General features: G+C 44.2%; 1 protein-coding gene across 1 annotated transcript in view; it reads left to right on the forward strand.

Moving 5' to 3' along the window:
- The window catches only part of LRIG1 (leucine rich repeats and immunoglobulin like domains 1), a gene marked incomplete at its 3' end in the record, with an annotated part of 88,871 nt that overhangs the window by 24,965 nt on the left and 37,281 nt on the right, over window positions 1–26,625 (forward strand). The window contains exons 2-3 of the mRNA XM_080350802.1: window positions 9,887–9,958; window positions 14,812–14,886. Of these exons, the coding sequence (XP_080206928.1) occupies window positions 9,887–9,958; window positions 14,812–14,886 (147 nt within the window). The remainder of the gene's footprint in view (window positions 1–9,886; window positions 9,959–14,811; window positions 14,887–26,625) is intronic.

Raw genomic sequence — 26,625 nt, forward strand, 5'->3', positions numbered from 1 at the left:
CCCTTGGATTGCTGCTAGGTTCAGAAAGGGATTTATTTCCTCTGCAGAAAGCAGCGAAGTTGTCTGGGTGTTTTGCGAGACCAGAGCTATTATCACCAGGTGAGCAGAGGGGCGCAGAACGGCACTGGCCACCGCCTCTGTCCTGCAGGTACCGCTGAGGCGGCTGCTGTGGCTCAGCTCACTCAGCTTGTTAAATTTTGCCGTAGATTTAATGAGACAGAGCTACAAGTCGAAATCTCAGCAAATATGTTTCTTAGTTGACAGCACGGCAGATGCACTGGGTGGCTGATGAGGAGCAGCCACAGGGGGCACAGAGTGGTGTAACACGGGCAGCCAGGGCTGGTGGGGATGGAGGAAGAACGGCTCTTCCTGGGAAATTCCCTTTTGCATCAAGGGCAGGAGAGATGAGGAGCAAGCTGGTGACCCCCATATCCAACCCACAGGAAAAATCTGCATGAGGTTTTTTCTAAGACTTCCCCCCCCCAATTCTTTGCCTGACTAGTTTTAACCAGCTCACAAATATTCCTTTGTGCTGCTTCCAAGCGAGCGTGTTTTTGGGGGGGAGATTGGTCCCTCCTGATTAACTATTAATAAGAACTGTGAGAGGATGAAGCACTGAGCAAACACAGCAGGAGTGGATTGCCAGCCCTCTCTCTGCCATTAATGATTGACCGGGCTCTGCTCTGGCATGGCTGGGCTGAACTGGGCACGTCCAAGCCCCACTTGCTGTGGGTTCCATGAAGGGGCGATGCTGGATGTGTGGCTGAAACTTCAGCATCGGGGTTTGGTGCTCTCCCTCCCTGGGGCATCATGTATGCGAATGGTACTGCTGGGCAGTGGCACCGCAAGAGTGGTACCTGGTGATGTATTTACTAAATTAATGTTTCTGATAAATAATCTGTGGTAGTGAAGCGCTGGAAAAGTATTTTCTGGGCTGGTTAAACACTCTGAGCTTACCAGAAATCCTTGCGGACATGACTGAAACCACTTGCATCCCCAAAATGAGCAGAGCACATTGCACTGCTATGTTTTAGGAGAAGACGTATCTTAAAATGTGTGTTATTGGTTATTATAGAATGATTGACTTCGGATGTTTTCGTAAACTGTGGAAACTTCTGAACAGTGTTTGGGGAATTTCTGAATTATCTTTCTCCATCTGCACTCGACCTGTTACCCACAGCTGGATTTTGCGCAGTCAAGTGGTGGGAGGGTGAGGTTGCCAGTGGTTGAACGTGTTGCTGTGGGTCTTTCCAAGTTACTGAAAAAGCCAAGGGTTTAACATGGTTTATCTGCTGCAAATAATTACAAAAAATTGCACAACTTTCAGTTGAAAATATTTACTTTGCAGAAGCACCAATTTTTGATACTGTAAATAGCACTTAATGCTGGTCTATCAATGCAGCTCTTGTTATCAGTTAATGGAGGCTTAGCAGTTGTGCTAAGGTAGACACATACAGTAAATTACATAGTTGTTAATCCTCAATAAATTGGATTAGCGTGTTGAATACACAGTGGGGAACCTTAATTGAAAATGTTAGTAAAGCAGTCGTGGCCTTTATTGATTTACTGAAGAAACACAGTGGCGATGGAAGCAGGAGCAATTTGTTTCACGAGTATTTGGTTTATAAGCTAGGCCTCCAGCCCTCGCTTCAGCGGTTTAAGACTGTGTGCTTTGCCTTTGGGAAGCAAAATCCATGAGAAATAAACTTACTATCGAACTAGAAAAGGGTGAATTTGCTCTTGCGCAGTGGAGCAGGCAACTTGGGAGTTTTGATTTTAGAGTATGTCTTTCTCGTGACAGTAGGTAGCACGTTAATTAAAACAATAAGCCCAGAACACACCCTATGGGTATCCGGGCAGATGAAGAGTGGAGTTTATTTGTGGATTAAAAAAAACCTCCTCATCCCGCTTTTCCTTCCAACTTCTTACCTGTCACAGGTGGCAAGCCAGGATTGTTTTATGTTAAATTTGGTTGTTTTTATTTAGATGTCCATGCTCCTTTCGAAATGTGCTTTTGCTTTGATATCCTTGAGGCTGATGACTCAGTGTGTTTTGGAGGGAATCAGTCTCCTTCAGGCAGCATGGCTTAACAGAAGCAGCAAATAAAGTGAAAAATTGCTGTAATTAAACACTGCCTGCTCTCACCCATGCAGCATCCCCTGTTCCCAGCATACAATAACTGCCTTTGACTGGGCTGCTGTGTTAGGAGCAGAAGAACATGCAGTTGTGATGGGGGGTTTGTAGCCTCACTAACTGTGGGCCATCTGGGAGCTGCTGCTCGGGGTGTTTTTCAGAAGCAGAGAAAGAGTTGTTGAATACCTTGTCATTTATGCCTACCTTGTCCTGCCATCTTCTGTTGCTTCGGGTCCCCACTGGCTGCCAGGAGAGGGGAAGGCTATAGGTGTCCCCAGCCACGAGCCCTGGTGGGGCAATTTGCAGACAAGGGCTCACAGTCCTCACTGCCATTGAGACTGTTGGATGGCTTTCAAATTACTTCAATTCTTGAAATCTCGCTTTACTATTGTTTTGTTGAAATACTGATAAAACTCTTGTTGAGTGGACCAGGATCAAACCCTGGTGAAATGAGTATCCTCATGTCTCTCCTGGTGCTGCAGAAGCACAGCAAGAGGTCTGTAAGCACCTGAGTTGTGCAAGTGCTTTGCACATATGTTGTGCTGTACTTGTATAGGTGTGTGATTATGTAGATTAAGTTGAAGCTAATCTTTCTTAAAAAAATACAAAAAAAACCCCAAAACATTCAGGGTGTTTGGAAGAGATAGTCTTCCAAGGAAAATTTAAAATAAAAGGCAGACAAGAACTCCACTTTCATTTTGCTGAGGTTATTAAAATAGGAGGAAATAGGGTCCTAGGCTTTGTCAAAACATACTTGTATAAACTGAACAGGGCCTAAAATAACCGGACACTGCCCTTTTTAAAGACACAAATAAGCCTGTTAGATGCTTCTTGTTGTAGATCTAGAAAGCCCAGCAGCAGCGTGGTCTTCTCCAATGCTCCTGCGAAGGACCCTTGCCCTTCCTCAGCGACCAAGAGCCGACCACCATCATGTTCTTTATGTTTGCAGCCTCGTGTGAGGCTGGAAATGTGTCTCTGAAAGTTACTTGGAGAAAAGATGATTGTTCTCTAATTCCTTGAACCAGATCATCCACATGCTAAATTAAATTGGAGTCCGGCACAATGCTTCTCAGTGATGTGGTTTTAATTAGTATTCTTTGCATTAATGACTGTGTGCATCTGCTGGAATTGATGTGGTATTGATTCTTCGGTGATCATGCTACAGGAATTTCCTTTAGACAGTATTGTTGGTTATGGCTGAAAGTGATTCATGGTGCAGATTTCTGGGTGTCTGGATGACCTCTCAAAGTTTGTCTTCACTGTCAAATTAGCTCATATTATGGTTTGAGGGTTGCCCTTAAGTTGACTCCCATCTGCACATAAAGCCCCTTATATGATCAGGCCATTAACCCGAGCTAATATGATGCTGCTGCTGCTAATTTGAGCTAGGACATAAGTAAAGCCTGAGTGAGCACATTCGCTTAGCTGCTAACAGAACCTCTCAGTGGTGGGGCACAGCTTCACTCGCACAAGTGCTGCTTGTCCTTCCCGAGTCCTGTTGTTCTCCTCAAATCACTTAACATTAGCAAGCTGGGACACTTGCCTTTCTGGTGCCTTGTGTTTTGCTACTTTTACCTCCTTTTAGGAGATAAATTTTTCTGACGCTTGGTGTGGAACATTTTTGTGTCCCTTCTCTTGTAAACTGCCATAGGCAGGCAGAGCTCCCCAGAGTTACACTGCAAAAGAAATCATGAGGTTCGGCTTATCGCAGCCAGAAGTGCCCCAAAAATGTGAGAATCCCAGAGCCCGGTCAGCCCGGGTGTTGTTCAGCTCATGCTTGAGGCTGGTTGAACAGCAAGATGAAGCACAAACGCAGAGCCCTTCAGTGCATCCTTCAGCAAAGATGAATTTCTGTTCTTTGTCCTTCCTGTCTGTTATGCTTAGTTTGGGAGCAGTGGAATAGAGGTGATGAGGGAGCTGAGGGGTGCAAGAATCTGTGTTTTTTCTATCAGTTTAGCTGGTGGATTCAGACACAGCAATGGTGGTGATTGAGTTGGGTGAGTGATTTCCCCCAATTTCAGGCTTTGGCTTCTGGCGGTGCATCAGCCACTTCATAGGAATCCATAAGAAATCCTCCACAAGGTAAATAAGGACTGCATGTCTGCTTTGAGAAGCAGCATCACTGTGGTGGCTTATGCAATTCCATTTAGCGGTCATTTGTTTTAGGGAGAACTGAAAAAAATCCCATTTAAGGGAAGGTGTTGCCATGCGTGCAGCTGGGGGTGGCTGGCACCGCCTTCAGGAGCTGTTTGGCTCAGTTTCCCTCGAGGGAGTAGATTTGGGACTTGTCTTCTGCACAAGGAAAAAAAAAACATGGACTAAAGCCACTTCTTTCTGTCCTTATGGTCCACACAACCACCTGAATCCTTGAAGTCTCTTTGATTGCTTTGTGCTTCAGTGTTAAGCCTCATATTTCACTGCTTATGAGGACTCTGCCATCTCTCTGGGAGCTCACAAGCTTGTTTAAAAGAGAAATTCAAGTGTGTTTTCTTCCCTGCACAGCTGTGTACTTTTAACATGGCCAATGTGTTCCCTCTCTAGTTCCCTTGGCCTCCATCCCCAAGTTAATTCAGCTGCGGCTGTGCTTTTCATACCCAATCAAGTGTGCACGGGGCCTCCATTCCAGTGCTGTAAAGCCTTCTACAAACATGTGGGAAGAGGATGGTGCCTATTCAGTAAGCTGCGGACTAGTCAGCTATCTTTCGACAGATTAGCTAGAGGAATTTCTGTTGCAGGGTTCGATTGTTCTGGGCTCTCGGCTTCCTTTTGTGCAGGAGCAATGAAAAGTTGTGTTATGACAATGGTTGACAAAGTGTTTACTGAAAGCCGCAGTTAACAGCGGCAGAACTTTGAGCCATCCTCCTTTTCTCCAGTGCCTGTCATCAAAAGGTGCAGAAACGCTTTTGACATAATCTTCCATACTGACAGATAAATGGTTTTGATGTAAGGGTCAGAAACTTTCGCCTTGCTGAACAGAATTCAGCCATCATCATGGTGAGCAGAGACCAGGAGCCACATATGTCTCTCCTCCTTTGTCTGGCAAGCCAGCCAGGCACCTCTCTTTTCAAAAGAGAAGTGGCTTTTCTCTGCACCAGCCAAGTCCCCAAGCAGAGCCAAAACTTCTCCATGAACTCCCTGCCTACCCCACACCTTGCCCAGGGAGGCAGGATTGGCATCTCATGGTTCACTGAGCTGACTGATCCCCTCCCTGGCAAGCAGGACTCTTTATGTGACAGCATTATTACTTTCAGGAGGTGGTTTCAAGGCAGGCTGGGTACCTGGTTATATTTAACAAGGGTTTCCTTTCAGGCTCTGCAATGTTCAGTGATCCACAGTGCCATTGTCACAATGCTAACTAAAGGCAAACACTGTTTTCTTATTTAGAGACTGGAATGGATGAATAGACAGAACAGAGCCCTTCCCATATTGGTATAATATGTTCTCAGTTCCCGATTGTGTGCATCTTAGTGACAGGAGGGGAATACCCTGCATTGTTGGATTAGCCGATACAAGGAAGACTTGAAGAAGTGTGCAATGGATAAATAACGTGCAGAGCACTTCTCATGCCATCAAGTTAAAATACAGTTAAAAAAAAAAATCCAAGCCTCAGTTGAGGTTCTGTTTAACAGAGAAATAAAATCAGAAAATGAAGGGCCACTCAAGTTGGTGGCTCTGTTCTCTCTTTGCGATCTGTAGAAGCTTCTGACCTTTGTAGGAGGCTTCCCTGAATTAACAGCCCAGGCTCCTCTTGTCTAGGACTTATGTAGGGTTGTCTGTTGAATTTTGTTTTCTTTCCACGGTTGCCTTGGAGGGATCAAAATATCCTCCCATGAGTAACTCAGCAGAAACTTGTGCCCATGCAGAGAAGCAGAAGGAAGCTTGGGCAGGCTGTGTTCTGTGTGGGTATGCAGGATGCAATTGTGGATCTCTACGTGGGTGCAGGTCCTGGGCCATGGGCGGACCACACATCAAAGACAGTCTCCTGGAACTGGCATAAAACACTGGAGATGATGCTCTGTGACCTGCCCCTTTGGAAAGATGCCACTGCCTGAGATAGCTCAGATGGTTTAGGGGAGTAGTAATTTGGGAAATGATGGAGTTTTGATTTTGAGGGCTTGTTTCTTTGAAGAAGATGTTTTACAATATTGTTAGCGGTAACATTTGCTCATTGTGAGCTGTTGCTGTGTGGCAGAGGCAGCACATCAGAATGCATCCTGTGCTATAGGAGAGCAGAAATGTGACTGTTTCCACCGATGGGACAGCTGTGCCCCCAGGATTGGCATTTCCAACAAGCCTGTGTTGCTGGTCTGCTTGGCCTGAGAGGGACATTGCAGCCCTTGCAGTGCTTCGTGCGCTGCACTATGGTTGCGACCCATACTTTGTGGTGGGGGAATGTCATATGCACCCATGACCTCAAGTTTTGAGTTCCCCTCTTTATTTGCATTACTGGAGCCCAACCAAGACTGAGACCTCATTTCATCAGCATTGGGCAAACTGAGACAATACCTACCTCAATTTTATTTACAGTCTAAATAGACAGGACAGACAAAGGGTGGTTGTAGAAACAAAAGCTCTGGAGAGGTGATGTGACATGACCCGGTCACCCAGCAGGAGATTAAGAGAGCCAGGAATAGATGGAAGTTGCCTGACTCCCAGTCCCAATGATCTATCTGTTGGAGCCCATTATTTCTTTCTCCCGCTCGCATGCTGTGACCAGCATGCCAAGTACTGTCTAGTGAGGGGATCTGCGTTCTGGAAAACACATCTTCTGATTACTGATGCTTCAGGCTAGAAATTTCTGGGCATTTTAATGTAAGCTAAGATATATCTCAGAAATTTAGTAAGCTGTTTATTTTGGTGTATCTATTGAATTTCAAGTCTCCTGTTTATTCTGCACTGACTCTCTATTTCTAGCTTTCATTTCCCCACTGATTTTTGAATGGTGTAGTGTATGTTTGGTGAGGATACCTGGTGACTGGAGTGGGTAGTGTGGGGAGGACTGAAGACTTTGGGGTGTGATAAGGTGGAGTTCCCCTGTATTTCTGCAGCAGCCATTGGAAAGCCTTTCTCTGTGCAGAACAGGCAAAATACGGTTGTGCTGTCTGAAGGGCCAGCTACTTTTGCAATGTCTTTGTTCAGACTTCTTGAATGGCAGCAACAATAATCAGAAAGTTGCTTTAGATGATGTTAAACCGTGGCCATAAAGTCCTTTAATTTATTAAAATTGTTTTTTTTTTTCACTTGTGAGCTTCTGAAGTTCACATCAGCATCATTCGGTGCTTGAGCATTGGCTAAGCCAGGAATCTGTTCCCTTTGACAAGTGTAGGAATGATCAGTTAGGTGTTTGTGATTCTCAGTGCTTAATAAGTTACCTTGAAGAACTTCGAAGATTTGCAGCAATAGAAGGTATAGAAATACATTAAACCAGATGGATTCATGCATGGTCATGATGGTGGTTGTGTTTTCCCCTTACAGTTTATCACTAGTATTTCTGCGTCAGCTTTATCTTTATTGTGTTGAGTCTATAGGACGTTACCTGTTGCATTTCCTCATTTTGCTTGTACGTCAGGCAAGGACAAGCTCCAACCTGATTTTGCTGTGTGGTTTAAAAAAAAAAAAAAGTAGTACTGTAATCTGTGGGCAAATTGCACTTTAATTCATAATTGTGCTATGAATATGGACTTGGCTTTCAAATGCGCTCTGAGTTTAAACTGCAGTTTGACTTTTATTTAGATAAATGCTTTTGAGTTCATAGTGAAATGGATATCTGCTGTAGGCTGGTATTGATTTAAAGGTCTCTTGAGTGTTTTAAAATACAGTAGGGGCTTACAGGACAACGTATTTTAAAACTAGATGCTTGGTTAGGTTTTATGCTCCTGTGTGGCTTCAGGTCTAGATTCTGTTAAGAGCCAGCCTGTGTTGATTTGTAGAGCCCTCTCTCACAGCAGGTATTGGCAAAAAAATGGAACACTTCAGGCAAGATGCAGGGAACTGTCTCCAGAGCTGGCTGTGCTGAAATTATGGGGAACGGTGCGTGTGTGAGAACTATGGGTGAGAGATGTGAGAACAGGGGAATGCTTTGAGGACTTCCCATAAATGCATTATAGGAGGGTAAGCGATCAATAATTGCTTTTTAGCTTGAAAGAGGTGTTTATCGCTTCCTGCTAATCGTGTGAAGTTGGTGAGCTTTGTAGTCTTTCAAGTCTTGGTATTTCTAAGGTTGCTGTCGGCCTAGATTTCTCTTTGCGTTGCCACCAAGTGCAGCGGGTTAGCAATTCAAACAGGAGGTCTCTGTGCTCTTCTGGCTGCTGCCCCTGTTTTTGTGTCCTCAGCTCTTGGGTTATGTAGTGTGGGTAAAAATTCAGTAGGTGCCCTGGTGACTTAGGTCCTGTTTACCTGCTTGGGTTCTGTGGGCACAGCTTTAAAACAAAGAAAATATACAAAAGAGGGAAGATTGGCCAGTTTTCTAGTCAGACTGGCTTGGTGGTTTGAATAAGTAGATGAATGTTTGAGGGCTTATCTGAAATCGGGGCATGAATCTTTTGGGTCATGTTCAGAGGTGCAGTAGGAGGGTGTAACCTCCCTGCAGAGGAGACGAGAGGGTTGAATTTTACCCAGGATAATATCCTAGAGCAGGGTGTGGAGCCAGGTGAAAATAAAGCAGGTCCCCCCTCACAATTTCCTTACAGCTTCTTGCGGTTGCTTTTCTTGCACCGCCCGTCATTTTGCCTCTTCCCTCTTTAGATTACACACTCACAGGAATATGGGAGCGCTGCATACATCACTTTAATTAGGCCATTTGTTAATTTCCGCGTCATTAGTCACTTGGTCTTAATTGATCTGTGCTCTCCCAGTAAGTCCCCAGCTGCAGGTTCGACCTGTTGCGTGTGCTGTGCTGATAGCGCAAATCTAGGAAGGGAAGCTTTGCTGTTGTGCCACGCGATGCTACAGCAGAGCACGCCAAGGATCTTGCTTGTGGTGTTCAGAGTTTGGTACTTTATTTGCATCATTTTTCTGTTTGCTGTCCCTCACAGTGCATCCCTTCCAGAATGTTCTGGCTGTATTTCCAGATGGTAATGTTCTGGGATCTCCCATCAGTGAAGTGCTATAATATGATCTGGATTTGAGCTGTCGGGTAGCTGGAAAGTGTTGGTTGGGATTGTTGAAGAGCAAAGTGTGTACTACTGTGTAACCAGCTGAAAGCTGTAATCACACTAATTAAAAAAACCTCAACATTTAGCAATATACTAATATCTTGTTAGAAAATGTAGAATATGTCATGTTTACACATAGTAAGTGTATGTACTTATGTGTAGTTTTGCTTGTAGGTAATACATGGTGGTATATAAAAACACTCCATGTGAATATAGCTATAAAATATTTAGCAGAAGGTTTGTTGATTGTTTCAATTCAGATTTTAATTTGTCAGGAAATAACCTATTCATCTGTGATTAGTTTTGTGGTTGTGAATAACCAATAGAAGAATAATAAATGTAATTGTGTAATATAAAGACAAATTAAAACCACACTAATGCGAAAGAGGAAAAAGCTAGGGAGAGCTAGATGACATTTTGATCACAAAACTAAAGTAACTCTGATGTATTCAGCAGAAAAGTGCTGCTCTGCCATGTTTAAGTGCTCTTGTTAAAAACAAACCCACCTTCTCAGTGCAATCCGGAATAAATAAAATGACTGTGTTTTGCTGAGCATAGTAACTGCAGTGTGCTGATCCCACTGTCTTTCATTTTAACAGAAACCTGAGCTACAACAAGTTGACGGAGATTGATCCTTCCGCCTTTGAAGGGCTGTCAAACCTTCAGGAAATGTAAGTGTTCTTTCAAAGGTTTTAATTGTATTTTGCCAGGGCAGCTTGTGGGCCAGGAGGAAATTGTATCTAGTTTCCCAAGACAGTATGTTCCTTTAGCTTACTAGAATGAGCAGATCCAACTTGGCGTGGAGGTTTTGGTTTTTTTCCTCCATATTGTACCTGTGCTGTGCTGTTTTTTTAAACTAATCAATTAGCAGAACACAGCATTCCTAATGAAAACAGCACAGCTGTTATTGGAAATCATTGGAGTTTGCCTCCCTCTGTCTTGTGCAGTGCTGTGAGAGAGCAGTTCAGCTGACACACCTGAACGTGCACACATCGCTCCTTGCTGAAAGGATAACCCCGGAGCAAGGCACAACTGCCTGGATTGTGATACCTGATGCCAGCCTAACCCAAATCTCCCAGGAAACAAAGGTGTAGTGTAGTGGGATAACAAAGCACTTAACTGTGTCTCCTCCTTTCTCAGACATTTGTGCTCCTTTTGGAAGCAGAACAAGTTCTGGTTGAAGTCTTCTAGGAGAGGCTAAAACAGCAGAGCTGTCTTCTGCTTTAGTTGGGGAAGAGAAGGACCTGGTGGAGGTCTGAGCAGCTGTGCCAGACTCCCCTTGCTGGTAAAAGAAGCCTTGTTTGGGGAATCGTGGGCTTTTCTAGCTCCCAATCTGTGTAAATGCCCTGCAGTTACACTCTCAGAGGAGCTGTGCTTGTCAGCTATTCACGGTGATTCTACCGGAGCGCTGATTTTTGGGTTTTGAAAAATGAAAGTGACTGAAATTGCAAGCGGTGGCTTGAGGTAATGAGCTTGCGTTTGAATGCTGAATCGCTGGCATATTTGAGGTTTGGGCTCTGTTTGAAGAGCTACTGATGCCTCATGGGAAACTGAAGAAACATTTCCTTTCAGAAACAATGCAGCGCTCTGTGTATATAATACATTTTCTCTTGTTCCTCTGTCTGTTTTTGTTAAGTGTTGGCTATGGGACTTGTGGAGGGGCCAGATCCTGCGATTCTTACAGGCAACAGAGTTTGCTGCAGTGGGAGTTCTGCCTGACTAATGCTGGCAGGATTGGACTAATATAGCATCTCTCCCCCTGCCTGATTGCCTCTGGCTCCCCTGCTTACACTAATAGTAGGGACTTAACTAGGGATCATGATGAAGTGAGGAACATGCATGAGGAGGAACTGCAGTGCTCTGCAGTCAGTTCATCATAGCCATCCCAAAGAGCAGTCAGGGAGTGGAGAGAAAGTGATCCAGGTAAGCAAAATGCTGCCTACAGGATCTGTTTTCTCAACTTCTCTTTAAGCTGTGGAAAGCCTTAAATTGCTCTGTGCTTAAAGAAGAGAATCACAGCCCTGATCCCATGAGACTTTAGAATTATCCTAACATCATTGTGGCTTAGCAATAGCTTTTATTTGTGGAAGCGCCTGAAGGCATGTGACTTTGGGGAGCGTGAAGCTGGGAAATGCGTATGGCTTCCGATTCCTTAGGTAGGGAGCTCCCTTGTGCGCAGTGCTGCACGTGTCGAGAGCAGGACAAGCCCTGCACGCAACAGTCAACTGCTAAAAAAAAGTTGTGAGGGTTCAGGGGAGGTAAGTAATGCCACTCACAGAGTAATGGTGTAGATAAGAACTGCTTGCTGTGTTGGAAAGGCAGGGTTAGGGAAAAGGGAGAGAGCAGAGTAGTGAGTAGGAGGGAAAGGGAGCAACCAGAAATGGGAGACTGGAAGGGAGGCAGAGGTCTGGAGCTGAGCCTGGAAGGCAGGCTCTGGAAAGTGTGAGGGAGAAGCTTATTAAAAGCCCTATCTACCAATCTTGGTTGCTTTTGAATAACAGCTAAACCACAGACCACTGAAATGAACTGCATTTCACAAAGAGAACCACATCTATACTGCTAGAGCATCTCCTTTGTGAGGGTTGGGTGTTTTTTTTTTTTAAGCGCTCTGCAAACATTCATGAAATAAGCATCATGCTGTGGCATGTCTTGAGAGCAAGTCAGTGTTTTGCTGTGCACACTGTGCTGGGCAAACCAAGTCAGCCTCAGGGAAAGAGATTGCCCCAAATAATAGATGTATTGATAAGACCCAAAGCCTCCCATGGTGCTTCAGACGCTATGCCTGTGGTTCCTGAGCACTGCAGATGAGGCTCAAAGCTCTTTGTGTGTCTCTATGTGAATAATTAGTGTGATATATTGTAAAAAAACTTTGTTTTCCCTTAATTTCAAGAAAATCTCTGTGAACCAAAAGATTTAAACTGAATAGATTATCTTGGATGCTCTGTTTGCTTTGCTAAGAAAGCAATAAAATAATAGCTGTATTTACCATACATTTTTTCACTTTCTCTGGGTTTAGGCAGTTGTGTTTTTTTTAAGAAGCTTTTTTTACCTTGAAAGCTTTAAGTCTGTGTGGGATGAAATTTAGTAGCTCAAAGTGATATGAAACCCCATGATCCCACATGCTCTGAAATAAGTAGCTTTGTGCTGATGGATGCTCAGGTGGAAGGGGCTCGACTGTGACATTGCTTTCCTCCTTCAGGACACCTGTGTTTTCTCTCATCCCCTTTGGTGACCCTTCTGGGGTTTATCCATTCTTGTACTGCGGTTGAAAGGGTGGGATGGCGGGTGCTGCTCTGGGGTAGGTCCTTGGTCCTTCCCGGGGTTTCCTCAGGTCATGTGGATCATGGGATCCATGAAAGTGGTGCTTGCACAGCTCTCAGGTTTTCCAGGCTCTCTTGTAACAGAGAAGTAGTAACTGTGCTAAAATTCCTCTCCAAACAACTCACCTTTTATTTTCTAAAGTGCCTTTCACTGAAAGCTCTGGAGAGCTGTGCTATTTTTGAGCAGGCTCCATTTCAGCTTGACACCAGCCTGGCAACTGGACCGTAAATATTTTATATGGGTGGCCCCCCTCCTCCTCTGCCTTAGCATCCAGAGGCAGCAGGTTTGTATTGTCCAAGGTGAGGGCTGGGGAGGAGAAAGGAGGCTGAAAGTTAAAATTTGTTGAGCCTGGCTCTTCTGTTTTGGGGATTTTTTTTTTGCTATTATTTTTGTTTGCTTTACGTGGGTGAAGGGCAAGATGAGAGGGAAGTCCCAGACAAACACCAAGCTTGGCTTTCTCTTCTTTGTCAGCGACTGGTGCCTGTGAGCCAAGAGAGAAAATAAAGTGGGAGAAGCACTTCTGACTGACTGCTGACCTGACAGGAGACTGATACACGAAAATCACACTTATGTCAGAGGAGGGTTTGACCAGTTGTTGGATGCCAGTCCGTGTCAGAGCCACTTAACCAGAGCTGAGCCAGGCTAGTGGAGGGTGCGCCTAATTATCCTTCTCTCCAGTGCCTTTCAAAAAGATGCTCAGTTGGATGTTATGAAAACATGACACAAATATAAGCATTTTAATGCACTTTCTCGCTTGCTTTGTACCTTTGAAAGGTCTAGACCTTGCTATAATAGGAGCAGCAGTGAGCTTTTAGCTGCAAAGTGGAGCTCCTTGCTGAATTGCAATGCATCTGGCTTTTTTTTTTCCTCGTACATTTTAAGGTACGGGTATAATGTCAGAGGTAGAGCTGAGGCTGAGGAAGGCTTTTATCCCAGCAGTGCCTGGAACTCCTCATGAAATCAAATCTCTTGCCTGCTCTCGGAGGAGTTAGAAGGAAGTTCTGGAATGGATGCATTGCTGCCCTCTCCCACCTGCCAAAAATAGTTTTAAATAGGAAAAAAAAAAATAGGATTGCCCCAACTTGTGGCTGTGGCTAAGCACACCTGAGCTGTGCTCCCCTGCTTGATGTGGGGTCCTCTTCTTCTCACACCTGAATTGTGATCTTTTTAAGATCTTGCAGAGCCCCTACAGCAGGGGAATAGTTTAGAAGCAGGCGGTGGTGGAGAGAGACCCAGCGAGGCTCTGCCCCAAGCAATGGCTGATGGAGGCGGCTGGGGGGTCCCAGGGAGCTGCCATGTGCTGCCTGGCTCGGCTTTAATTGCTTCAGCATGCGGTGGGGGCGTGGGCAAGATGGCTAAGAAATTAGGTAATTTTCAAGCAGCCAGACAAGCGACTGTTAGAGTAATTAATTGACTAATTCACCATACAAACAGGGGCTCTTTAAACCAAGGAAGAGCCGGTCACGTGGCGAGGATCTGTTTTCAGTCAGAAAAACACTTCAAACATTAGGCCATTGAGGGGGACATTTCTGCACTGGCATTTCCAGGAGCAGGGCCCATCTGCAATTGCCATTAGTCCCGGGGGGCTGCACGGTGCTCCCTGGCCGGCTGGAGCAGGTCACCTGCTTTTGGTGGCATTACTGTGCTCAGCACCAGTTCTTTGTGTGCGGTGCTGGCTGCCCTTGCAGGATTTTCAGATCTTAGTCTGGTGTGGAGAGGAGGCCTAAGGCCGCCATTCTCTGCTGCTTTGGCACCCTGGCCTGGCATGGAGGGGCAAGTTGGGGCTGTCGCTTGGGGAGGGGGTTAAATTTGTCATCCTGAGGCAGTGGGTGCAAATAGTCTTTTATCAGGCTCCACTCCCTGATAACACTGGAAATTGAGGCTGATAGAGGGCTGTGGCACAGCGCCTTCCTCAGTGGTGCTTGACTTTGCTTAAGAGAGTGGGTGGAAGAAGGAGAAGAGCCTTGCTTTTATGAAGGTGATACTGTGGAACTAGTTATGGTGGCTGTGATTATTAAGGGTTGGGAGGATAAGGAGGGACTATCAGAGAGAAACATCTCCCTTGGGATGGAGGCCTCCACCAGAATGTCAGTGATCCCAAAGAATTGTAGAGGGATGGTTGAGGAAGCACCATGGCTGTCCCCTGCTCCCACATGCTTGGTCGTAGGCTGCTTGCTTCAACAATTAATTCTGTTTCTTGCAGGCGACTGAACAACAACGAGCTGACCACCATTCCCTCCCTGGGACCTGCTGCTGCCAGTGTCCGCTCCCTCCACCTGTAAGTCACTGTTGCATCTTTTGGCTTTTGAGCTGTTGTTTGTGGGATGGGTTTGGCTGCTACTGACCCAGAGTTTCATGTGTGTCACACCTGCTTCTGCTGACTCTCCAGACTGCAGGCTTGTTGGCACCTTAATTAAGAAACATCTTCTGCAGTTGTGCAATTTGCATGATGGTGGGCTTGATTAATGTCGTGCTTATGATCAGTGGTAACTTATGTCAGTAAACTCTACAAGTTAGTTGCACATTGAGTAAAGTTTATTTTCATCATCTGCCTTTGGGTTTCAACGATTATGTCATACTTGTGCTATTAAAGGAGTATATAACTTTACTGTTCCTATATTGTGCTTGATTTTTCTTTTTTTTTTTCCCCTGGCCCTGCTCTGATAATTTTGTCTTTTAAAGCCAGAGACTATGCACATCTTAATCTTTCAGGGAACTCATTCCAGGCTTGTTTTTAGGGTCTCTTTCAACTTTTTTTTCTGAGAGTGCTTGATGATTGTAAGGCCAAATCTGCAGAAGCTTTGAAGTTTCTGACGTAGGCAGTTTAGGTGCCTGCAGAAGTGTTGGACACCTGAGAGCACTTGTGTACCTGCCACCAAGGAACTTGGGTTGGGGATGCTGCTGAAGGGAATAAAGACATTATAATATCAGACTTCTTAGTATCTTAAGAGTATGGATTTCTAAAATTATTTTTGCATATGTCTGCTTGTAATGCACACCGAGAAGGAGTTTTGCTGAGGTATGCATGATACCTCCCAAGTTCCCAGGAAGAGAAAGTGGTTATAGTTGATACAGACTCCAGCAAAGCACTTGAGCAGCTCAAGTGAAGGCTTCTAGTGTGTGTCCCTGCAGTGTGCACCCATGGCAGGTGTCCACATTTGCCATGGAGTTGCTTCTTGTAGTGGAAAATGCCTGGGTCCATACCACCTCTCATGCACAAAAGGTTCCAACTTATGCCAAGACAACCTTGATCACTTGACTAAAAGTAAATTCCTATTACTTAACTCAAGGACAGAATTGAGCGAAATGAACTGGCACTGTTCCTGCTCTTCCATTAGGCAGTGTTAAAATATGCAAAGCAGAAGAACTCCCTTACTGTTTTAATTCAGTTTAGAGATTTTTAGCTTCTAATCGGTGTCCGTATCTCACTCCTGGCGTGAAGTGAGTTTAGCTTTTGTTTGAGATATGGCACCTTTGATCTGGTTCTTGGCTATACCATGTTCTGGCAGAGCTTATGAAAAGCAAAGTGCTCCTCTGCTGTCATCAGTGCTGGATCTAGCAAGTGTCTCTGTAAAATGCCTAAGTAACCACTTCACCTCCTGGGTGGAGGAGGTGGCTTGTGTCTCAGCAGTTATCAGACCTATCAAATGTGTCACACGCAGTTGGTGTGAAACTATCTCGTTTGATTTCTGCCTCCTCCCGCAGACCCTCCCTGCTTGCGTGACCACATGTGAAGTCTGGATGTGTGATATGGGGGCTGCTGGCTGCAGAGGGGGACAGTAACTCCCTCCGAGCAGCGTGTCCCTTGTTTAAGGCACGATCCGCTGACTCGAGAGGCCATCTGCCTGCCACTTGAACTCAGCTTACTCAGGGCGTTATGCACTTGGATTCAAAAAACTCTGATTTATGAGTCAAAAGCTTACATACAATTTACCATGCAGCGTACAGTTTTAGGTCCCTCAAATCAGCTTTTTTCTCCCAGTGTCTATAAATGATCTGAGTTTCACAAGCTCTTGTTATTTTTGCTATTAATTTAGCCATTGGCAAAGGATCAAATTGCTAGAGCTTTGTTTTTGGTTTTTTTAATTCCTGAAACGAAACAAGCAGTTTGGAAAGGAGGAATAATGACTGGTGGAAGGCAGTAGATTTACAGCTCCTCTGAAATTTCAGAGTGGTGCAGAAGGAAGGAGAAGGTACAAAGCCAAATGATAAAAGGACGGTATTCTAAACAGACCTGCTTAGGATCACTTTCCAGAAATCTGTATTGCTTTCCTCAGCTGCTACACATAAATAACTCTGATAGCAGGATTTGTAATGCTGCTGTCATACCTCTGCAAGAAGGATCTCTTTGTTTAGCTTGTTTCAAAGAATGCCACTTCCCCCGCCCCGCATTTCCTTTTAATTTTTATCAGAGGTAAAAATAATCTGAAAGATGTTTTAAAGTACCTGCTTTAATCAATGTTGCTGACTAACTCACATTGGAATGATTTGCTGAGGAAGTGAGGCTTTCTCCAGCCTTGGGATTCTTTAAATCAATTGGATGGCTTCCTAAAAGACGGTCCTTTAGTTCAACTCCAGGTTAATGGGCTTGATACACAAGTTGTTCCGTAAAGTTCTTCGGCCTGGTGTGATATAAGGAATTGGATTATATGGTCACACTGGTTTCTTCTGGCCTTCAAATCTGTGAAGTAATTATTGGGGAGGCTGCCAAACTAAACCCAGGGTGAAGACTCATAATGAGGACTGTGTACTGAGAAACTGGTTTATGTTTAAGTATATAGTGTTACAGTGTATTCTTACTGCTAAAGAAAAATAAATACATTTCCTTTTTTATTTTTTTTCAGTGTTTAGAAGTTGTGTGGAGTGTGTTTACCTCACAAACCTCTGAAGTAGGTTTTGTGTATTGCATGTGGTTAAGTATTTCCAAAGGGCTGTTGAATGTATTATAAAAGCAAGAGTTGTATATATGTCACTCTAAACAGCTCTTTTGAATGAGTTACTTCATCTTCTACTCTTCTTAAATTGGGGAAGAGACTTTCTCTCTTTTTAGTGCTGGGAGAAAGAAACCTACCATGCTGCCAAGCTCAGATTTTCCATAAAGGATTCTTAATCAGCTGGATTGCTTTGCGTTCCCTGTTTCAGGGTTTCCCATAACTGTCTCCATTACCTAAAACTTGCTTGACCCCACATGCGTGTGGACTGTGGGCCAGTCATGTATGTGTAAGCATGTGGGAATCTGTTGGAGAGAGAATTCTCAAGGCTTTCTGCAAATCTTTGGATATTTCAAGCTGCAGATGGATGCAAGCATAACATATGTATCAAACATTCTGTGCCCTAATACACTGCCGTGAAGTTCAGTTTAATTATTCCTTGAAGAGTCAGTTTGTTTGCCTTGCACGTTGAAAATACTGCCAAAGTCATTCATCTTGACAAGAGCAAACATAAGGGACTTGATAAGGCTTTTAATAGAACAGAAGGGAAAAATAATCTATGTACGGGTTACCAAATAAAGACAGACATTAAATGCAAACATCTGTTAATGCAAACAAAAGCCAGGAAATTCAGCTGGGAGGGGGAGAGTCTGAATCTGGACTCATTCCGAAATTACATCGGAGCAACTGAGAAGAGAATCTTGCCTGAAATTCTCACAGCATTTGTAATTTAGCTACAGTTCCTAGACATGGACGTTTGGGAGTTGATGGCAGGATGTTTTCTCTGACATGCTCTTGGCTGAGGATTTCCCTTCCCAATGTTCTGCTGCGGCTCAAGCCTGTTAACTCTGTAGGTTCTCAAACTCTGTTACCTGGGCTGATGGAGAAGTGGAGGGTGGAAGAAACCATTTATTTGCAGTGGAACTGAGTCTGTTTATGTCCAGCTTCTAACTTGAGTGGAGGGGCTCCAGGGCAGCCAGGCTGATTCAGTCAGCAGCACCGATGCAGGGACACGAACACAGGCTGTTACGCAGCTGTAAGGCTCAGCCTGCTGACCAGACCCCTGCAGCAAGTGTGGTAAACAGAGCACGTTGTGCTGTATTCTTAGCTGGATAGGAATTAAGGAAGTTAACAGATCAAACACTTAAAAATCACTTTCATTTCTTTCACTAAGTCTTTCTTTCACTACTTTTAAGCCCCCAACCATTTAGGAATAAAGGGGATAGTGACCTGCGGCTGTCAACTGTATGTTAGCAACAGTCAAAGCTGTCTGAGATGCTTTGGCCCCATGTTCTTGCTCTTAATAAGCACAGATAACAAGGAAATGAGAATAGGGGTTTTTGGAGCAAAAGAGTGTGAAATAGGATTAGCTGATTCACAGAGGATGCAGCGACATTCTGCAGCGTATTTACTGAGGAAAGTGAAATCAATAGGACTACTCTGCTGCCAAACTGAGCATAAAAGTCTCTTGAAGAAAATCAATCTTCTTTACAGGCTCATTAATGTAAAGATCAATTCGCATTAAACTGTAATTAAACAGAGAGGGCTAGTAGGAGGAGGGTAAGTGATCTACTGTGCCACAGGCAAAATATATCATGTAAAATTTGAAGACTGAATACACAGAGAATTGGAAGTGATGAAACTTGTTAGGTCTGGTGGAAGGGACTGGTGAGCTGAGATGCCGATTGGGGCAGCATGGCCCTTAAAAAAGCAGGATACTCCAGCTGCCTTGGGCAAGACAGGTCAAAAACTGCAGCCAGTAATTTCTGTATCAGGAGTAATATTTCCATTAGAGTTGCATGGTTTCTTGGAGAACTTCTTCTCTGAAGTGTTGGGGATTTGAGTATAATGCTGGTTAAATTAGTTACATTGTTAGTAATATGACCTTTGTTGCTTGTCTGACTTTGGCTTTAATTTTCATTGTATATCATTAGACCTCTGTACTAGATTAGAGTTGACTGTTCTTGGAGATCCCTAATGTGGCAAAATTGGGATCATACTATTGATCCTCTTCCTAGAGCTGTTGCCTCATGCTTTCTTAGGCAATGCTTGGGAAAGCAACTGTTAGCAACTATTACTTCAGTGCTATTTGCACTGCTTCACTGATGGTGTCAGAACGTCTTTCTGAAGACCCTTGTGGACCATTAGATTCTTTACTTTCACCCCAGACAAATGTTTCTTGCTGTTAGCTGAAACTTTTAGCCAACTTTTTCCAGGAGCTAGGATGGTGATGTTGAAATGTGACTCTAGTTTGTCTTCCTTTTTCAAGTTCAGATGGTGAAGGCCCAGCCGAGTATCCAGAAAACTGCAGCATCAGTTCCTGCCCATGGCAGCCTCTCTTGGTGACCCCTTGTAGAAGAAAGAGCTCAAAGCCTGAGCTGGTCTCTACATGAGGCGTGAGCTCACTTCATGTTCCTGACTAGGCCAGAGTATAAACCTCTGTGTAGGCGGTGTTGATAGTTGGGAAGTTTGGGCTTAAATGAAGAATTGAGGTCTGAGCTAACACGATGGTATAGATGTGGCCTTGGAGGCCATTTGTGGCCTGGGATCCAGCTGTGCTAATTGCTGTACAAACAAAACAACTGCCTCGACCCCCAAGAGACTTAGTCTGCAAGTCATCTTTGCTGGAGTTAAAAAAAAGGATGATCTAACAATTAGAAATAAGGAGAATACTCTGTTAATTCCATCTGGGTCACAGCAAGCGCTTTTGCACTCATAAGCACAAAATCCAGATGACTCAGCTGCAGCCGTGTGCGGGGTTCGGGTGAAGTCAGGCTCTGCTTGTGTGCAGGACGTGTCTTTGGCAGCTCAGAAAACCACACTGCCTGCCACGCTGCATAATCACTTGCACAAAGAAAACTTTCTCTGGTAAGTAAGGCAAAGTTGTAAATGCAGGTGTAGATGGACCAGTGGGAGCAGACTCACCCCCAGCCCCTGCTTGCATCCATTCTTATGTGGTGTAATGTCTACAGGGACCAATTCTCTAGTGTTTACTCAGGCGATTCCCCTCAGAGGTTGGAGAGTTGCTTGCTGAGGATTTGGTACAGGCTACACCAGTCAGCTGTTTTTTAATGTGAATATATTGATGTGGAAAAGTGAATAAAAAGATTGCTGGCAGTTGGGTGGTTCAGTATGCAAGCAATGTACAGGCATAAGATATTTTTAAGCCCACCTCTCCTGTTTGTTTCGTTCAGAGTTCATAGTAAGGCTCTGGTGTGTAAAGTCTGCTACTTTTTGAGGCCAAAGACTGCAAGAACCTTCCCAGTGGAGGAAATTCTCGTTAATCATGTGCTCCCAAGCACCAGAAGAGATGTTGTTTTGACTTCTTGTTTGGGCTGTTGGAACTGTTCTAATCACTTGAATGTCCTCTATGAGCTTTCAGATATAATGTGAGCACATGGAAATGGCAAAGGATCTGAGGCTGTTCCAGGGGAGCTGAGTAATTGTTTATTCTAGAAAAGCAGCAGCAGTGAGGCATAGTCCTCAGACTCAACAGAAGAGCATCAGAAAGCAATCTGGGCACATACAGAGCAGTGTAAAACTGGCTAGAGGAAAAAGATGGTACATGTTGATGGCAGCTCGTGGAATAGCAGTTACTCCTTGAGGCTACTTTTTAATGTCTTTACTGGGGAGGATAACCGTTTTGTGCAGCTGCGGTAGCTTCTGCAAGCACAGAATTGCTTTGATCTGAGCCAGGTCTGCTGTGACATCTGCATGCTGCTTAGCAGGCTGTGCCAGTTTAGTGTTAGTTCTGGGGGAAGGAGAGGACACAAGTGGTCTTTTGGGGTGGAGCATGAGATTAGGAGTTGGAATACTGGACCAGTATCTTGTGTGTGTTCCACATATTCATTACACCCCAGGACCAAGTACCTTTGTGTCTGGATAGTCCTGCTCCCTTGGAGCTGCAGAGCAGGTGTTACCCAGGGCAGATGTAACTCATGAATGTAAAGCATTTTCTGGAGCATTGTCAGAGGGCAGGTGCTTGTTGTGTATAATGCACAAGATGGTTTCCAAGTTGTCCCTCTGCAGATCAAGCCTAAGATTAGTTGTTAGGGTCATTTGCGACCATGATCTTTTGTTAAGGTCAATATGAAAAATAGCCTCATATTTGAGCCTTAGAATAGCCCAAACTTGCTACTATTAATATCTATGGTAGATTGACTGTCTCATTTAATGGCATATGGCAAATAAAGCACGTGTCTACAAAAGCAATTCCTTTGTTAGTCTTCACAGGCTGAGCAGGTTTCAAAAATAAATAACTTTTGCTGAGTTGAAAGTTTTTTAGCATATTGGAGCTTCCTGCCTAAAAATTGCTAGTAGTGGCAATTTAGTTTGCTCAGGGATGAGTAAAAGCAGAGTTGCAACAGCAGTAAAAGCAAGTTAAATTATTTTTGGGTAGAATTCTCTACCTGTTTTTATCTCTGAACACTTGGATGATTCAGTTTTGTAACAAAATTGCACAAAATCAGGAAACTATCAGTATGTGTTAGTGTTTCTGTGCGTTCTTCCTACTGAGGTTGTTGCTCAGTCAATCCTCATCATCAGTTGTCAGTTTATCCTGGTTCTTAGACCAGTGGTGCTTGCTCAGAGCATCAAATAGATGCCTGGCAAGGAGTAAGAACAGGGGTGAGGGTAGAACTGTGAGTTTTATTTTTTTGAAGTATGCTGCCATAAAGCACTTTAAAAAAAACCTCTCCATTTTGTTTACCTTCAAGCATCCTGGAAGGCTTGAGAACAGGCAGTGTCTTTTAGTTCCTCTGCATGCAACAAGGCTAAACTGTTTCAGCAGAGGTGTCGATCCTGCTCGTGTGGTTCAAAGCCGAGTGAGTAAAACACCAGTTTTACCGTTTACCTTCTGCTCCATATAACGCTTAGCACTTCCATCATTGCTTCCACTAGCGTAATTAGAAACAGTGTGTAATTCAGAGTAGAGAAATACTAGATAAAATATGATCCTGCTATGTCTAGGTTGGAAAAGATTAGCAAAATAAATGTCTAGGAAGCTCACTTAACTGAACAAAAGCTGGCTATCTGCTGGATTTTGTTATTTTTAACCCATGTTAAATTCCCCAGTTAATTGCAGAGATTAGCGCTAGAGATAATGTCAAAAGCTATGATCTTATTCTTGCAAAATCAACCCTGCTGGGGGTGTGTGGGGTGGAAAATGTGATCACTGGTTTAGGTAGATGAGAAAGTAATCAGTCAAACCTTTAGATGAAGTGATCACTTAAGAGGCCGTGCTCCCTTCCAAGTGTGCGCATAACTCTTGCTTGTTAACAGGAATTCCGCGTGAATATTGATTGGGAGTAAGTGGTTGGGTGAGTACATGTTTTGCCTGTCAAACCATTTAATGTTCAATTGCACATCAGGGAAAAAAGCAAAGGGCAGCTGGAAAATGAAACAGAACTCAGGGGCATATGAGTGAAGAGGCAACTGTTTTAGTGGTCAGATCTGAGCAGAGAAAAGCTGGAGAGAGGGGAAGGGTTAGAGTTGAGTGCAAAAGAAATAATCTAAATGGCTCGCTTTTTTTTAAATTTAAAGTATCTTTTCCTGTCCAGTCTATATACTGCATGGAAACAGTTGTTGAATGGAGGGGTAATTAGCATAAACAACCAGAGAAATGGCCTGGATTTTCTGTAATTCTTCAGGCGCACTGGAAAAGGAATACCTTTTGGTGGTCTTATTGAAAATGTGTTTGGTTTTTGTTCTGGTTTTGTGTGTGTGTGTTTTGTTTGTGGAGGGTTTTTTTGGTCATTTTTATTTTTTTCCCAGATTATATTATTGAGACAGCTGTTGTGTTGGGTTTGTTTTGTTTGTTGGTTTGTTTTTCAAAATAAGAGGAACTGAAGAAGTAAATGGTCTTACTAAAGAAGCCTGAAGAACTTATTGGCTAAGTAGTGGTAAACACTTACCACTGATTTTATAAGATTTGCTCTTCAGCTTCAACAGATAGTGTTTTACACCAGCCTGGTTTAACACAATAGCAGTTCTCCTTCACAGCTCAAATTTTCTGTTCCCTGGATCTTTTGACACCTCGTTCTGCAGTTTCCTGAAGCCATCCTTCCTACTTGATGTGCTTTATTAATAGGCTGCCTTGATGTGTTAAGAAGAGCTATTTTCTTTGCTAACTTGACCATTGCTTTTCCATGCAGGAGTTATTCCTTGTTGCAGGCTGAACAGTCTCAGCTGAGCAGAGCTCACCAAGCCTGCCCAGAGGCTGTCCCTGTTCTGGCCACCTTGCTGACAGGACAGATAAGCCCTTTCAACAGAGCACAAGTGTGTGTCATGTCAGAACAGACTAACCAGGCAGCCTATCTACAGCTCTGAAGTGTTAACAGGAGTTTGACTGACCAGTCACAAATGTGTTTCTCCAACTGCTGCCTTCTTCAAGGGGCAAATTTTTAGCAACTTCTGCTGCAAGTTCTGTGAGACGTAGAGAATTTAGTTTGGAGACTAGACATATTCAAGTGTGTTGTCCTTTATTTACATGAGTATCAGGGTCACAGAGCTCTTGTGTGGTTAAATCCACCTGCTATCGTTGTGTTTCTGTCAAAGGTGGGAAAGCCCCTGTGTCACATCATGGGTTTTCAGGCACAAACAGTGCGTGCTATCAAGAAGTCTGCATGTAATTACAGTTTGGATTAATGTCCCAGCATCATGGGCAGAGACATTACATTTGGTTTGCACTTATATTACTTCTCCACTTGTGTATTTTCCCCTTCTCACTCCTGCAGAGAGACAAAAGCAAAACAAAGCCACCCACAAAACACATGCACTCACTAGATTGTGGTGGATCTTCTTTACTTTGATCATTTATTGCACAAAGAGAAACTAAAATCAGCATCAGGATTTAAGGATAAAAGTGCCTACATGCCTTGTGATCCTGGACCCTACTGCCTTTCAAATGAAAACGCTGCTCTTGTTGATTAGAAGCACAACACTTGCCAGTGATGAAAATGAGAAGCTGCTGCTGTCCCTGCTCAGGAGTGGGACATGGTAGTTGTTCCAGGCTCTGCTCTGGGCTGTTCAAACTGACATCTGGGCTAGATCTGATGCTTAGTGTCTGTTCCTCCTCATCACAAACCTGATTTATCTCTGAGGGCAGTGATGAGCGTGTGTGTGGCACGGAGTGGCTCCTTGCACAGGGTGCTGTGCAAGTGTGGGGCTGTGGAGGGCAGGAACTTTGTCAGAGCAGCAAACCAGCAGCGGTAAAGCTGGACTCTTTCTCTCAGCTTTGAGGACTGTCTTGTGCATTTAATTTGTGTTAGAAAATTGAGTTTGGCTGGCATGTATCAGCAGCAGAAGAAAGCCCTCAAGGTAAAAAGACAAGGAAAAACCAATGGTGCAGCAAGAGTAGCAGACCAAAGATACAAGATGTAGAGCAAAAAACACTGACCTGACTGTCATCTGCCAGCAACTGAATGACTCTTTTCAAATACTGATGCAGCCCTTCCTTTGAAGAGGCTCTGCTGAGCCCTATGATCCCTGGTGAAGAGCCACGTGCTTTCCTGCATTCTAGTATGAAAACTGCCATTTAACTTATATGACTTTCTTCCTTCTGTTCCCATAGGACAATTCTCTTCCTTAGAGTTCAGCACTCGGCAAGGCCTCTTCTCGCCTTTGCGGCCTTTCTCAATGCCTTCTCCAGACTGGGGTTAGGAAATGTGAGAAGATGGAGGGTGACAAGCAGTGGTTTGGACTGAGAGCTGGAGGAGACATGGGTGAAAGACTAGAACAGCTATGAGTGTTCAAAAATGGACTGTTTCAAAATCAGCATTGATTACACTCGGTGACTTAGAGATGCTCTCCTTCCCTTGTGCCAGAGAACTGACCAAACTGTATTACAAGTTGGGCAGCCCTTGCTGAAGATCCCTGGCCCTGACCCTTGCAGGTGCATCATCCCGCTGAGGGATGCACACAGTCACTCTGAAGCTAATTGCTGAGATGTTTTGAGGTAGAGCTGCACCCAGGGAGCCAAAGATGTGCTCTGGTATTGAGTTCATAAAAGCTGAGGAAAGCTACTTACAGAGAGGCTGTGACACACAATAAAAGATGCTTTGCACAGCCTTTTTAATGGATCTGTGCTCTTTGTGAATACGTCATTTAAAAAGCCTCTGGGAAGTACAGTCCTCATGAAACATCCAGTGTAACCAGAAGAGAACAGAAACTCTGGTCCTTTTGGATCCACCCTGTTGCTGATGGGGGGACTGGTGCCCGTAACAGAGACTGGCTTGTCTTCAGGAATCTTAATTTGCTTTGATGTCATAACAGGTTGTGTAATTTGCTGAGGAGATAAGACAGCCTCCCTTTTAAAGATGACTAACTTCTAATGCTGCCTGTCCCACACGTTTTACTCTACTAATGAGACTCAATGGCAAAGGCTTAGGAAGTTGTGTATTGCAAAAAGGACCCAAAATCAAATGGTCGAGTCAAAGAAGTCTAGTGAGATCAAAGTGAGGGAGAAGGCTTTTAAAACTTACATCACTTGCATCTAACACACAGCATAAGGTCCTCTAATAAGTCGAAGTTTACAAAAAGATTTCTAGTGCAGAAATATCCTAAGAGAATATGTGTCTTGCTGAATGTAGCATTTTTGGTTGCATTAGAAGAAAAGCTTTCCCTTGTGCAGTTCATACTGAACCCAACAAAAGCCTTTCATGAATGTTCATCAAATCCAGGCCCTTGGTCATGTCCAGCTGCTCTGAAAAGCCAGCTCCTAGTGTACTTGATCTCTGCCTAACTCTTATCCATGGCGCTGCCTCATGAAAGAGCTACGAGGGTGTTCCTGGCAGGAGGATAACGTCTGCCTGTGTTCAGGCACCAAGGGCCCAAGGATGCTCTGAGGCCACGCAGGGACTGCACCAGGGTTGATGGTTGCAGTCCAGCAATGTGAGAGGCAGAGGAGCTTGGTCCTGTGGGTGACCACAGAGTAGGCCATAATAGATAGCGAACGCATAGCCCTTGTGTCACGCTGATCTCACATGAATAGTCCTGTTGACTACAGTGGAACTATTTGTGTGAGTAATAGTTAGCTTGGGGGAATAAGGAGGTCATAACCCAGCCCTTGCAGTATCACTGGCTTGACT

This window comes from Nesoenas mayeri (assembly GCF_963082525.1).
Source record: "Nesoenas mayeri genome assembly, chromosome: 10".
NCBI classification, from domain to species: Eukaryota; Metazoa; Chordata; class Aves; order Columbiformes; family Columbidae; genus Nesoenas; species Nesoenas mayeri.